Source organism: Macrosteles quadrilineatus, unplaced genomic scaffold (genome assembly GCF_028750875.1).
Source record: "Macrosteles quadrilineatus isolate MER2022 unplaced genomic scaffold, UCM_ALF_1.0 Scaffold_8__2_contigs__length_117827958, whole genome shotgun sequence".
Taxonomy (NCBI): domain Eukaryota; kingdom Metazoa; phylum Arthropoda; class Insecta; order Hemiptera; family Cicadellidae; genus Macrosteles; species Macrosteles quadrilineatus.
In genome coordinates, this window is record NW_026542601.1 from 109416042 (window position 1) to 109431357 (window position 15316).

The 15316-nt window shown below is 36.9% G+C and overlaps 1 protein-coding gene across 4 annotated transcripts in view; it reads right to left on the minus strand.

The window, feature by feature from the left end:
- Nucleotides 1–304: 304 nt before the first annotated feature.
- Nucleotides 305–15316, minus strand: part of LOC128999353 (leukocyte tyrosine kinase receptor) — a 95449-nt gene continuing 80437 nt past the window's right edge. For 3 of the 4 annotated variants that reach the window (XM_054425810.1, XM_054425809.1, XM_054425807.1), the window contains 7 exons: nt 14504–14698; nt 13651–13841; nt 12643–12744; nt 11491–11716; nt 5997–6126; nt 5231–5386; nt 4862–4947 (listed from right to left, as the gene is read on the minus strand). In XM_054425810.1, the coding sequence (XP_054281785.1) occupies nt 5232–5386; nt 5997–6126; nt 11491–11716; nt 12643–12744; nt 13651–13841; nt 14504–14698 (999 nt within the window). In that variant the 3' untranslated portion in view covers nt 4862–4947; nt 5231. Of the gene's footprint in view, nt 3234–4861; nt 4948–5230; nt 5387–5996; nt 6127–11490; nt 11717–12642; nt 12745–13650; nt 13842–14503; nt 14699–15316 lie in introns of those variants that run through there. The other variant, XM_054425808.1, reaches the window with a different exon arrangement.

Sequence of the window (15316 nt, forward strand, 5' to 3'; positions counted from 1 at the left end):
ATACGATAACATTTATTGGAAGAAAAAATACCTGTTTTATATCTGGTATAATGTTTGTATCTTGAACTCTACGTATTTTAATAATTTTTTAGTTCAAAATGTGTCATAAGGAATTTAATTATACTTCAATAAATATTAAGATGTGATAAGGAAAAAAATATTTGTAAAAAAATGTCAATACACTTACAATCTCTTGTCAAGAGTATAACCTTATCAATCTAAATATTGGTTCATTGCAGCAAACCTACTGGGGCTGTAATATACTATGTGGAGGAACCTTGGTATGAAAACAAAAATCACACAATTTATAATATATGTATATTTTATTGACACTTGTCAAATTAAGACATTAGAATACAACCCACAACAACTTTATACAAGCACAAAAAGGTCGAACATAGGAAAAGCAACTCTTATTGCATAAAACAATTACTTATTATTCGTTTGGCACAATTTCAAGCTTTCGTCAGCAAGGAATTTTGATTAAGTGGATAAATCAAATACTAATCTTTCAATATTGCCAGTAAAAATGTTGGATTTCCCAATGTTACTCAACGATTCTATTAAAAAAATGTAATTAAAATTATTTTTTAGATCCCTAGTCTCTAAAGAAAAATTTTCAGGCATACAAAAATTATAGTAATTACATAATCATCCGGTTTCACTAGTTTGGTTATAGTTACTGCCAAATTTGTATGTTTTAAAGCTGATTTGGTTAAGAAAACATCCATTTGAAAGGAATAATGCAAAAAATATTTCACAAAATTTTGAACCTTTCATGACTAAAATATAAAGTAGGTAATAAACAGCAAAAGACTAGATGAGCGAAATATAGGTAACAAAACATGCTTTTAGCATTAACTAAATATCCAAAACTGTACAAAATAACACATGGCCCAAAAAATATAACTAAAACTTAAATACTCACTATCAGAAATGTCACTTATTTTTACTTAGAACCAACTAAACAACAAAGTATACATTCAGAGTAGAAAAAACTAAGATAACTTACATTCATCAATATATACACACTTATTTTTATATTTTTCAGAATACAAACCTTTATTTTAAATCTTATTTTGATTTATTTGAACCACTAGTTTAAACTTTTACAGCCCCAAAAATGTACAGCGGTAATAATAAATTAAATAGTTAATTTTTGTCATCTTTCAAAAATATATAAAACAGTCATATAAGCGTAATTCTGCCTATTCAAATTAACAATTCAATAAAAAACTATTAACAGTATAAATAATTATAGTAAAACAAAACACACTTTTGAAGTGTACAGAGATGTTAAAAAATGTCTATGGTACATTTTCATCAATTCAAATACAACCTACTATACTCTAGATAATCTTTAATAGTTCAACACTTACAAAAACTCCGACTTTTTACCCTAACAATTCTAGTTGTTCAACCATCAAATGAAAATTTTCAACAATGATAAAACATCAGAACTTAACAACATTGATTCCTTGCTGAGTAAGTCGTCTTGTACGAAAAGTTACCATTGAGCAAACAAAGACCATTCGACATAAACTACAATAGAATAGTGGAAATGATTACTATAAACATAAGTACATAACATTGAGCCAAGGGACATACAAGAGTTACATACTCTACTCTGAAATCACGGGGTGGTCCACTGGTGGTTGCGGTGGTCAAATAAAATAAATTTTACAATCTCTAACTTGTATTTATATACGCCATTGGAATTTTGTATGATTTAAGGAATGGTCTAAACCCTGGTTTGTTACATAAACATGTGCTGGATTCCTAGTCCAAATGAGAGCGACCCCCGTCTGTTACGAGGAACTTCCCCGCGATAGCAGTGAAATAGTTAGCATCTCCCGCCAGTATCAACATCGCCGTTGACACCCACGATTGTGGCAAATTATTAATTCTAGAAAATTAAAACTAAATTTTTGTTAACAAAAATCGCTCTTTCCGCTCTTTCTCTAAATGTGGGAACCGTTCCTTTATACCAAATAATCTCAAAATTAAAAATTAATTAGGATTTGTATGCCTATAATAACAAAAATCTTTAAGAAAAATATAAAACTACATTTCCAACTACTACAACAACCAGTGCAACCACCGCCAGTGATTGTTCGTTCATTTTATAATTATTACACATATTTTTATCGATACTTCTCTTTATCAATTCACAGATCCGCACATACTTTCACTCAACATTTTCACATTATATATGTCAAATATACATACAATTTACGTTAAGTACAAAAGTCATGAGTTATGGCTACGTTGGCATTATATGTCGCCGTTATAAGAGTACGAACTAAATACTGACTTAGAAATTTGCCGGGAAGAGCTCGTACAACTAAGAGTAACAAAACTTATAAGTAATATCACAGTTCCCTCGACTCACTTACCCCTTAACTGGTCTTCTATGGGAAACAAAATGGAAACCAAGGTATTTAGGCTTTCATATTTGACTGTAGGAATTGATAGAGAAATAAGAAAGAACCATGGTTAAAACAGCAGTCACAGCTCGTACGTAATCAAAAATAGAAGTTTAGGTATACAAAATGTAAGTAAATAAATGTATGGAAAATTCCATCATTGGTGATTGTTTAGAAAAATCTCTGTTTGTACATGTTTGTCAAAAGTGTTATTTACATATACTTTTTTAAAAACAGTATGCACAAATATCCGTTCAATAGTAAATATTCTAGTTTGAGGTAATACAAATTGTGCTGGTTTGAAAAATTCCAGCAACTTGTAGTACAAACATAGCCCAAAAGTTCTTCGTCAAAAATGTCGTTGTAAAAATATTGCTTGTATTTTCGCCGATTAAAGCTTTCAAGAACTTGGCTGGACTGTAATGTAGTAAGTATGATCAAGATTTTTGGCATTACTGCAAATTGTAAAAAACAAAAAACTATAGTAATCGCTGACCTCTTATAAAAAAGTACTTTTCTACAGTCAAATATGTAACATTTTATTCCTACTTAAGAAATCTTACATAATAAAGTTTCCGAGCTTTTCCCAAAGCGCTGGCTGATAATCTACTTTGAAAGCATAACAATTTTTATATGCTATGATTTTTTTGTACAAAAAATACTCGATTGAATGAAAATATATCTCTAGAGTGTGGTTCTCACACAGTCAAAGCTTATAATACAATAATAATACTGCGGCTTGTAGTCCCAGGTCTGGGGTGAGCCAAACAGACCCTGCATCTCACACCTGTAGCCTCCAACCAGCCCCTGTGTACAACAACATGTTAGGTCTACAATGTTATGTAGTCCCAGGTCTAGGGTGAGCCAAACAGACCCTGCATCACACGCCTGTAGCCTCCAACCAGCCCCTGTGTACAACATGTTGTTAGATCTACCATGTTGTGTAGTCCCAGGTCTGGGGCGAGCCGAACAGACCCTGCATCTCACACCTGTAGCCTCCAACCAGTCCCTGTGTACAACAACATGTTAGGTCTACAATGTTATGTAGTCCCAGGTCTAGGGTGAGCCAAACAGACCCTGCATCACACGCCTGTAGCCTCCAACCAGCCCCTGTGTACAACATGTTGTTAGATCTACCATGTTGTGTAGTCCCAGGTCTGGGGTGAGCCAAACAGACCCTGCATCTCACACCTGTAGCCTCCAACCAGCCCCTGTGTACAACAACATGTTAGGTCTACAATGTTATAGTCCCAGGTCTAGAGTGAGCCAAACAGACCCTGCATCCCACACCTGTAGCCTCCAACCAGCCCCTGTGTACAACAAAATGTTAGGTCTACAATGTTATGTAGTCCCAGGTCTAGGGTGAGCCAAACAGACCCTGCATCACACGCCTGTAGCCTCCAACCAGCCCCTGTGTACAACAACATGTTAGGTCTACAATGTTATGTAGTCCCAGGTCTAGGGTGAGCCAAACAGACCCTGCATCACACGCCTGTAGCCTCCAACCAGCCCCTGTGTACAACAAAATGTTAGGTCTACAATGTTATGTAGTCCCAGGTCTAGGGTGAGCCAAACAGACCCTGCATCCCACACCTGTAGCCTCCAACCAGCCCCTGTGTACAACAAAATGTTAGGTCTACAATGTTATGTAGTCCCAGGTCTAGGGTGAGCCAAACAGACTTTGCATCTCACACCTATAGCCTCCAACCAGCCCCTGTGTACAACAACATGTTAGGTCTACAATGTTATGTAGTCCCAGGTCTAGGGTGAGCCAAACAGACCCTGCATCTCACACCTGTAGCCTCCAACCAGCCCCTGTGTACAACAACATGTTGTTAGATCTACCATGTTGTGTAGTCCCAGGTCTGGGGTGAGCCAAACAGACTCTGCATCTCACACCTGTAGCCTCCAACCAGCCCCTGTGTACAACAAAATGTTAGGTCTACAATGTTATGTAGTCTTAGGTCTGGGGTGAGCCAAACAGACCCTGCATCTCACACCTATAGCCTCCAACCAGCCCCTGTGTACAACATGTTGTTAGGTCTTCAATGTTATAGTCCCAGGTCTAGGGTGAGCCAAACAGACTCTGCATCTCACACCTGTAGCCTCCAACCAGCCCCTGTGTACAACATGTTGTTAGGTCTACAATTTTATGTAGTCCCAGGTCTAGGGTGAGCCAAACAGACCCTGCATCACACGCCTGTAGCCTCCAACCAGCCCCTGTGTACAACATGTTGTTAGGTCTTCAATGTTATAGTCCCAGGTCTAGGGTGAGCCAAACAGACTTTGCATCTCACACCTATAGCCTCCAACCAGCCCCTGTGTACAACAACATGTTAGGTCTACAATGTTATGTAGTCCCAGGTCTAGGGTGAGCCAAACAGACTCTGCATCTCACACCTGTAGCCTCCAACCAGCCCCTGTGTACAACAAAATGTTAGGTCTACAATGTTGTGTAGTCCCAGGTCTGGGGTGAGCCAAACAGACCCTGCATCTCACACCTGTAGCCTCCAACCAGCCCCTGTGTACAACAACATGTTGTTAGATCTACCATGTTGTGTAGTCCCAGGTCTGGGGTGAGCCAAACAGACCCTGCATCTCACAACTGTAGCCTCTGATGTTCTGACTGTTATCAACTGTTGACAAGACATTTGTTAGTATCAGCTTTGATCCTGGCACTCAAAAAAGGCTGATCAAATTGGTTATAAAATTTGAGATTAAGTTTGTGAACCCTACAAAATGTATATAAACACAACAAAAATCAAAGTGTATTAAATCTAAAGACTATTTTTAAAACAGCTTACCTCAACATGGTAGGGCATGGTTGGACACAATGAATGGCCCGTTGGCGCTGGGGTTGTCTGGCGCAACGTTGGCGTATGGCACCGGCTTGTTGTTGTTGCTAGAGTCTAACAGTGGCTGTGTCGATTGTGATGTGGGAATTCCACCTTCCACTACTCCTGAAATATACAGAGTTTTTAGTGATATGAATTGCCTCAAGACAAGACACAGTTCTCTGTATTAAAACTGAAGATATATATATTTTAAACTGAAGATTAGTGAAAGATTGAGTGAGATGCCTTGTGTAGCTTTGTTGCTGAATAAATCAGCGGTTTCTTTGGCCAGGACTATTTAAAAGTCCACTATCAAAGAAAGCCGGGTCTAGTTTCAGAGCATCAACAAACTACTTACACACTGCCATGGCCACTTGTACCCAAGCTAGTAATTGGCCTCGCCAACTCGTTGTCAAACTACTGACTTTCTATTTTATCTGTCTGATTTTCCATTCAAATACGTAGGTGGATGAGTCACTGACAAAGGGTGTTAATCTCAAAACTCTATTCACTATCTAAGTTTTGGATACTTTGACAATTGATGTGGCATAAAATATTCTGCAGCTTTTAGTATGTAAACGATTTGGAAAATTGGCGAATTAGTTAAAGTTTTGATAGTTGAAGTCAAATTATAACTATAATAATTTTCAATCTAGCTACGGTTTTAACATGGGAACTATGATGTGACTACTTATTTAAAGGCTATACCTAATGACTAATGATGAGTTAGACTCACCAGTCAATGGCACCAGATAGTCGGGTTGCAGACAGTCGTCGTTGGCTGGAGGCCTCATGACAGTTGTGTCTCTCTCTGTGGAGGGAGGTCGGTGGAAGACTGGCAGAGGGGCGTTCACCACATCAGGGTCCTGTCATAAGAGAACCAAGGCATTAGGAATTTATATAAATATTTCTTATTGCACACTTGCATGTAAAATCATATCTACGAGGGCCGTCCAGAAAGTAACAGAGGTTTTGCATTGGTGCCGCTTGGGGCGGTATTATCACCGCCATCTTAGTAACAGTGCGTTCCTTCACTCAGTACGCATCCAGCTATAGAAGCAAATGCAACATATCAATTGTACTTTGTCTGTAGCACAGTGTTTAAAATTAGCTAATTAAAGGTTGGTTAAAAATCAAAACTGGAATGCTCTCGTTTTGAATTTTTCATTCCAATTTTGAACTTCAACTGGCACTTCTCATCTAAAGAAGTCCTACATCAGAACGTAACACCACTGAAATGAATGAAATGAAATGAAAATCGTCTTTATTCTTGAGCGTTTTTCATATTACAATATATGTTTTTCAAAACAACTCACGTCAACATAAATAAATAATATAAAACAAAAGCAACTCTCAAATCTTAAGTTAGGCTAATTAAAAATTAAAATATGTTCTCTATTCCTAATTATTTTACCATTCTTCAAACCATTTGTTATATATTTTTTGAACACACTGTTATGTTTTGTACTCTTTTATTGTGTGCCGATTTTTAAATCAAAAGATTTAAAATCCGCGACAGGCAATGGACAAGTCAGTCCAACATGACGTAACGCGGAAGGATACGAACTGGAAGACCGTTGGGAGCCGTGCCGTGTGCAAACGTCTCGTCGTCACTCGTGGCTCAGTAATCGCGTAGTCAACATGTGAAGTCGCGTTTTGTCGCTGGTGTAGGACGAATTTATTAATATCTTAATTCGTAGCTCGGAAATTAGCGTTCGGGCGGAAATTGTACGTGCATCAAACGATCGCAATTGTCAAAATTTCGCCGAATTGCATTTGGGTGTGTGTTTTATTAGTATTAAGTCGAGACAGTTGAGATGCCGGATTGATTGTTCGCGTTCGTGATGAAAATTCGTACATGCATCATATCGATAGCAAATGTCAGTTTCTAGCGAATAGCGGGTCGTCGTGAAGGTATTTTCAATTGAATCATTAAACGCCAGCTCGAAAAAACAAGAATTAATAAGTCCTACACCAGAAAAAACCGTGTCGTGATGTTCCGCTCGGTCAGACAAAAAGTCAAAATTACCACGAGTCAGTTTTTAAATGTTCGGTACGCGTGAATCTTCGTCGGAATGAATGTTAATGTGTCGACATGTGTACGTAAGTAAATGTTTGTGTTATTCGTGTTTTAGTATTAAAATAGTCTTGCCAATCTGCCACATTTTTTCACATGTACCACTCGTTTTACAAGTTATGAATCATGTTTTGTTTGGTCTGAGATTTTCATGTTTCATTTGGTCTACTTAGAGCACATGGTCACGATTCAGAATAAAATGTTTTATTAAATTTGGTCATGTCATACAAAGAATTTAAGTTATAATAGTGAACCTAGTCAAATGAAAATTATTTATTAAATTGAATTGAAATGGTATATTAATTTAAAGAGCAATGTTTATCTGTGATATTATTATTTTTGTATTCTATGTAAAGTCAGATTCTATCATCGTCAGTATTATTATTTAAAACGTTTGAATTTCATGTGTAGAATAATTTTTGAACAGTATTACATTTTTAAATAGTGAGAGTTTGATTGTGTAACGTAAATGGGGGTAACAGAGTGCTCGGTCGAAGGCTAGGGTTGATAAAGGGTCATGAGGATAGACTCCCATTAAATTCATGAATATTAAATACTAAATAAAAATTATCAAATAATCGACTCAGCAGTGAATAGCCAAATTGCATTACATAAAGGTGTGAGGTGATTTTGATTGATGGAATGATCAGTTAAGTTAAGAGTATATTTTGAAAGTAAGTAAGGAACATTTATTTTTTCTTTACAAAAAGTGGTAGCACTAATTTGAGAGGTCTGGTAACAAGGAAGCAGATTGGCATTACTACCAGGCAGGTTGGCATTGATAAGGGTATCAGTTGTTATCCCTAAGGCAATTATCCAATTGATCCACATTGATATTTCTGTGTTTGTTTACTTGTTTATTTATTTGTGTCATATTCGTACAGAGATTATTTATATTTATATTTACATGTGCAATAGTTTCCAATTTTTTGAGTAAATAGAGTCAAACTGAGGTCAATTGTTTTACACATTTTCATAATTTCATATTTTGAGAAACAATGAATCATCTGAGTCATGTTATGTAACCACTGTGAGCGACATGAAGGCTGGCCAACAGAGGTCACGTTCTAGCTGTGGTGGGGCGAGAGTAGAACCTACCCGCACAGACAGGCAGACATCGGGGCCGTTCACCACAACAATGTCCCCCGCCCTCGCCCACTCCATCGGCAACAGCTGACTGTCGACTGCGCTACGGGTCAATGAACTGACTGTTGACATCTACTCAACGCTGAATGCTAGATAATTCTACAGTGTGTTAAGCGTGCGCGTTTACACCATTCAAATTGTTGATGGATTGATGCAGTTTTGGTTTATGACACAATGTGTCAGTTGACAACAATTTTTATTTCTCAAATACCGACCTCAAAGCAAAATTTTTATTATTGTTAAAGTTTCAGAGTTTATATTTTTGTTATTCAAATTTCAAATGTTTATGTGTAGAATTGTTTCGTGTTAAATGTATTAAATGTAAATCAATGGAAAAATGAACAAAAAATGTGTCGTATGAATGAAGCGTCTGTTGCCACGTCAAGCGTCGTCGCGCCGGGTCGAAATTGTCCCGGGATGGAAAAGGCCTTCGTGCGGACCTGAAGGTCGCTCGGGCCAATTTTTTTGGCAGGGGAGATTTCTGTGCCGATTTTTAAATCAAAAGATTTAAAATCCGCGACAGGCAATGGACAAGTCAGTCCAACATGACGTAACGCGGAAGGATACGAACTGGAAGACCGTTGGGAGCCGTGCCGTGTGCAAACGTCTCGTCGTCACTCGTGGCTCAGTAATCGCGTAGTCAACATGTGAAGTCGCGTTTTGTCGCTGGTGTAGGACGAATTTATTAATATCTTAATTCGTAGCTCGGAAATTAGCGTTCGGGCGGAAATTGTACGTGCATCAAACGATCGCAATTGTCAAAATTTCGCCGAATTGCATTTGGGTGTGTGTTTTATTAGTATTAAGTCGAGACAGTTGAGATGCCGGATTGATTGTTCGCGTTCGTGATGAAAATTCGTACATGCATCATATCGATAGCAAATGTCAGTTTCTAGCGAATAGCGGGTCGTCGTGAAGGTATTTTCAATTGAATCATTAAACGCCAGCTCGAAAAAACAAGAATTAATAAGTCCTACACCAGAAAAAACCGTGTCGTGATGTTCCGCTCGGTCAGACAAAAAGTCAAAATTACCACGAGTCAGTTTTTAAATGTTCGGTACGCGTGAATCTTCGTCGGAATGAATGTTAATGTGTCGACATGTGTACGTAAGTAAATGTTTGTGTTATTCGTGTTTTAGTATTAAAATAGTCTTGCCAATCTGCCACATTTTTTCACATGTACCACTCGTTTTACAAGTTATGAATCATGTTTTGTTTGGTCTGAGATTTTCATGTTTCATTTGGTCTACTTAGAGCACATGGTCACGATTCAGAATAAAATGTTTTATTAAATTTGGTCATGTCATACAAAGAATTTAAGTTATAATAGTGAACCTAGTCAAATGAAAATTATTTATTAAATTGAATTGAAATGGTATATTAATTTAAAGAGCAATGTTTATCTGTGATATTATTATTTTTGTATTCTATGTAAAGTCAGATTCTATCATCGTCAGTATTATTATTTAAAACGTTTGAATTTCATGTGTAGAATAATTTTTGAACAGTATTACATTTTTAAATAGTGAGAGTTTGATTGTGTAACGTAAATGGGGGTAACAGAGTGCTCGGTCGAAGGCTAGGGTTGATAAAGGGTCATGAGGATAGACTCCCATTAAATTCATGAATATTAAATACTAAATAAATATTATCAATAATCGACTCAGCAGTCGATTGGCCCGCTGCACTGATCAGCAAGGAGTGATGTAGATCACAAACCTACATAATAGTCCCTGTTTGATTAAATTGTAACTGGCCAGTTTGATAATTACGAACATCTTTGGGGAGTCTGGTGATCCAAAATAAATAAATAAAATTATCAAGGCTAGGTCATCCCGAGACTTTGTAGTTTCAAAATGTGGCAAACCACCAAAGCTTACAATCAACTCTCTCACTCTCTCTCAAACCGTTAATTATTGTGCACAAAATGTAACTGCATTGTTTATGTTTAATTATTGTATCACAGCTCATTTGCAATTATCATCTCATTATATAGCATTTTTACAAATCACCATCTTTTCATTATCCTGTGTTTCAGCTGTTAGTATCATTAGTATAAAACTGGTAAATTAAAGAGGTAAATGGCTTAACTGGAAGAAGTATACAAAGTATACACAATGAGTGTTGATGATCACATTTTTTAATATCAAGTTGGTGAATTCATGAGTAATCGGCTTAACCGAATCCAGTATATATATATATAACATCTTGAAGTCATACTTTGATAAATATTTCCTGAACAAACAGTTTCACAAATATTTTCAATCAATATTTCAATATGTTATTATTTGCAATTTTACAGTTTTACAGAGTATCAATTCATATCACAATCTTTCATCAGAACAGCACATTTTAATTCATGGAGTGATCAAATAGACACATCTATTAGTTTTAAGAAGTGTTAGAATTAAGCTGAAGAAGGTGTGAAGGAGGACAACATATCAGACCTCTCACGGTCCATAAATCGGACTTCTGGGATATTTAATTACAGGGCCCACACTTAACATCTTTATTTCCACTGCGCAGCTCTGTGATTGTAATGTCCTCAGTAGTTCAATTAAAAGTGTAAATTAAATTCATTAAAACCCCACCAGGGGGCAACTTTTTGTTATACTCACACCTGTATGGAATAGCCAAATTGCATTACATAAAGGTGTGAGGTGATTTTGATTGATGGAATGATCAGTTAAGTTAAGAGTATATTTTGAAAGTAAGTAAGGAACGTTTATTTTTTTCTTTTTACTCTAATTTTCACAAGTAAGCTTGCTGAACTATATTAAACAAATTTCCTACTAGACAATTTGTATAATATCCTATCAAATATAACTTTAAACATATCAGACAAATAATTCATCTTAATACATAACTCCTTTAGAGAGGAGACCAAAGAGAAATTCCCTAATATTCTCAGCAAAACTAGCTGAACTCTATTCCTTTTCAAACAAATGTCCAATCAGCCATTTGACTTCCCATTCCACATACAACATTTGCAACACTAAGGACAAACCTGCATGCAGTAGCCGAGCCGCTCCAGCAGTGTGCCAAAGTTAGGTCTCTCGTCGGGGTTGGGGTGCCAACATTGACACATGATGGCGTAGATGGGCTCCGGACATTGACTGGGTGACTCAAGCCGGCCTCCGTTGGTCACCAACTGCATCACCTCGCGGTTGGCACAACCTGTGTACGGCATGTAGCCCAGCGACATCACCTCCCATAGTAGGACACCAAACGACCTGCAAAGAGTTGTGGGTAAGTTGAGTTCCTAAATGAGCATTGATGATTTCGTGTAGGCTAGTGAAATTTTGTATGGAAGAATTACAAAAGATTTTATGGGGAAATGGTGCATATCCCATACATTTTGTGGATAACGGCTTCTGCATTCATTAACAACATTTTTATTACTGTCGTTTTTAAATTATTTTTGAAGAAGAATCAGATAGTTGGTGATTTGAGTAGTTGGAGTTCGGTTATACTGTATCAATGGATTAAAAATACTAAACTACATGCTTAGAGTTGGGACCACGTAAGTTTGCAGTTGGTGGCAGCCAATCACAAGACAAGGCTAGTGCGACGTTGCCACATCGCCCGTTGACAACACTAATTAAAATATACTAAGAAATATTTTCAAATCAGCTGGTATTATTAGATTTGGCAACACCGCACGGTTCTTATTGGTTCATTCAAAACCATATGGTAAATAGGCTCCTCCCTCAACTGTAAACTTACGTGGTCCCGACTCTAAGCTTTTGCAGCATGTGTTTAGATCCAGTTACTGTTGTTGGTCATCCACCAGCATATAACTCATTCAGTTGCACATATTCATTGCGTTGTTTAAGTATTCAAACAATTACTTTTTTATTAATTTTTTAAAATGAATTGAGCCGTATGCATCATTATTATGTAAACATATAACAAGTCATAGCCGATTTGTCTAGGGCTTAGGGCTTTTTGTTATGTATAAAGGTGATTGCTGTATTTTTTTACGGTTCAATATTATACCGTAGTTTCCTTAATTCACACACAATATGAGATTTCAAATGCATCCTCTATTTAATTGCACGTTTTATGGTTTAGACATGATTTAGTTCAACAAATGTCTAGTTCAGAGGTGTACAGAATAGAGCTTTAAAACTCCTACAATCACACATAAGTCTCTTACCAAACATCAGTCTTGGATGTGAAGATGCCGTCTAGAAACGCTTCTGGAGGCATCCACTTTATAGGTAACATTGCTTTCCCACCTTTCCTGTAGTAATCGGCTCTGAAAAGAACATTATTACTTCGTAGGGTTAATAAAGTACTGAATGAATTAGTGGAATTTCACAAAAGGGTTAAAGTAAGTCAAGGTTGAGATGGGAACACAACTGGGCGTTTTTGTACCTAAATATGAATCAAATATGAGAGTAGGATGTGTAAAGTGTACATGGGTAATGAGTTGCATGAAAACCAAGTAGTTTGTGTTAAAGAGAATGTTTGTGAGAAGTATATAGGTAGCTGAAGTACAAGGAGTGATTCTTAAATTCTGAAGTTGATCTTACAGGTAAGCTGCATCAGTTTAGAGATAGTATCAAATAGCATTAACAGTTGAAAAGGAGCCGTAACGTACTTTGATTGTGCATAAGTTTGTTGACAAAGCTAATAATAAGACACTGCCACTGATTTTATGAGACAATAAGTAGTAGTATTGAAACTTCTTTAGAGTCCAAAAAACTGCAGTTTCAGTTTAAACTTCATCAAGCATAAGCTACATTCTAAGGATTACTTTTGTTACAGCTGTATTGAAAAGAAGTGAGACTAAATCTTGTTTTTACTTGGAGAGGATTCCAGTTTCCATCTCTGGTGCGTTTAAATAGATAATTCATTTCGCTGCAGCTGATGTTCTTGTTATAAAAGGATACTGCATCTTGTTAGCAAGAATTTCTCTCTTAAAGAAGCATTGTTAAAAAGCACCAGGCTTCATCGGTAAATGGATTCAACAATTTTATACATTCTACAAGATTTATATAGCTATTCCCTTAAAGAACTTTTTTATATGAGGTGAAATATTATAATTTTCTACCAGAGGCAGTACTGTATTATGAAAATTGCTAACGGAATTAAAAAAATGTTTACAAAAACTAGAGAAATAAATATGAAAGTAAATGTATTGAAAATACTACAATTTTACCTGTAAATATCTCTGGCCATGCCAAAGTCAGCGATCTTGACAACACGGCCGGGCCCCTTGGTGGTGAGTAGACAGTTGCGAGCGGCTATGTCTCTGTGTATGAAGTGATGGTCCTCCATATACTTACAACCCTTGGCAACATCAATGGAACATTGTAGCAGGTCTTTCATGGTGAGAGGGGACGGCCGCTCCTACAAACAAAGTGTCCGAGGGGTTACACGTAGCAATGCCAATATCCACTGGGATAGAATTTAAGTTTATTAGCTAATTGAGGCTGTCAGGTGAAAAAGAGTAGATCAAGTAAATTAATTATGAGAATATCCTATTGGAATCTGATCTTAGATAACCTAGCAAAAATTCTAGTTCAAAATTTGTATGCATTGCACCAACGAGGAATCTTAGTTATTATTGTAGCTTGCTTCGAAGATAAATTGCTGTGATGGATCCACAATGACGGCCAGTAGGTCATTTTTGTCATTTCAACGGACTCAAAACATTGGAAATGACACAAATTTACAGACTTGGCCAAGTAATGAACAAACGAGATAAAGCACCGGTGGATGTTGCGTCATGACTCTCTGTAAATTACGTGTTTCATAGACAATATAAATCTGGACAAAATCATACACGGATGAAAGCATATTTATTTTAACGTTCCACAAGCTGAAGATGTGACCCAGCGGCGTGAAACAGCTGTAGTTGTTTCTAACTACATCACGGATCGATTGGCGCAAAAGGTAATATATTCCATTTTATACAACTTTTTATGAAAACAATGTACAAGAAGGAACTTGACCCACGTAAAAATATACGATAAAACAAAGTTAACATATAACAACACTACGATACGTACAGGTTTGGGTCTTGACTCTCTCAGGAACGTCTTGAGATCGCCTCCAGCCAATAGTTCGATGACAATAAACCGAGGGTGTTTGTCAAAGCAGACGCCAATGAAGTGTACGATGTTCGGGTTGTTGAACTTGCTCATGATCAGCGCCTCCATCAAGAAGTCTGTCTCAGCCTGGTTAGTGGAGAGCTCAGGCAACGTCTGCAAAATTTGAATATTTTAGGTTTTTGTAAAAGAAGCGAAAATCTATATTGCTATGGTAGGCTTACTATTGACCTAGATACGTTCTATTTATATGTGGACGTTAGGTTTATGTGGACCAGTTTAAGCAAGTTTTTTGTTGGATCCTGGTATGCTGAGTTTAAAATCCCCCCCCCCCCCCCAACCCTCAACATCAAACCTGAAGACTAAGTAAATTTGATATGCTTCATGGACACTTTATTCAGAAATTTACTCTCATCCTGAGTGTAAATAATAACATTGGCTCAATGAGTATCTTAAGTTAGCTGCAATGAGGGATAAAGGCTCGCCCAAAAGAACCTTTTGACTAATGCTGTGACTTTCAACTTGAATACTTTATTAAAACCTAACTTAATACTACAGCAAATTTAAATAGTGACTTAAGTATAGCCACAACAAATAAAAATCCACATATTAACTGCAAGAGTTAGAAAAGTGCACGAAACTACACTAAATGAACACATGCTTTATGTTTTGGAAAATTATATTTTGTAAAGAATATCAAGGTTAGTGAGGCCCCCTTTGCTTCACCAACTGTTGGAAATAACATACAAACCTGAGTTACAGTTTATACCGTCC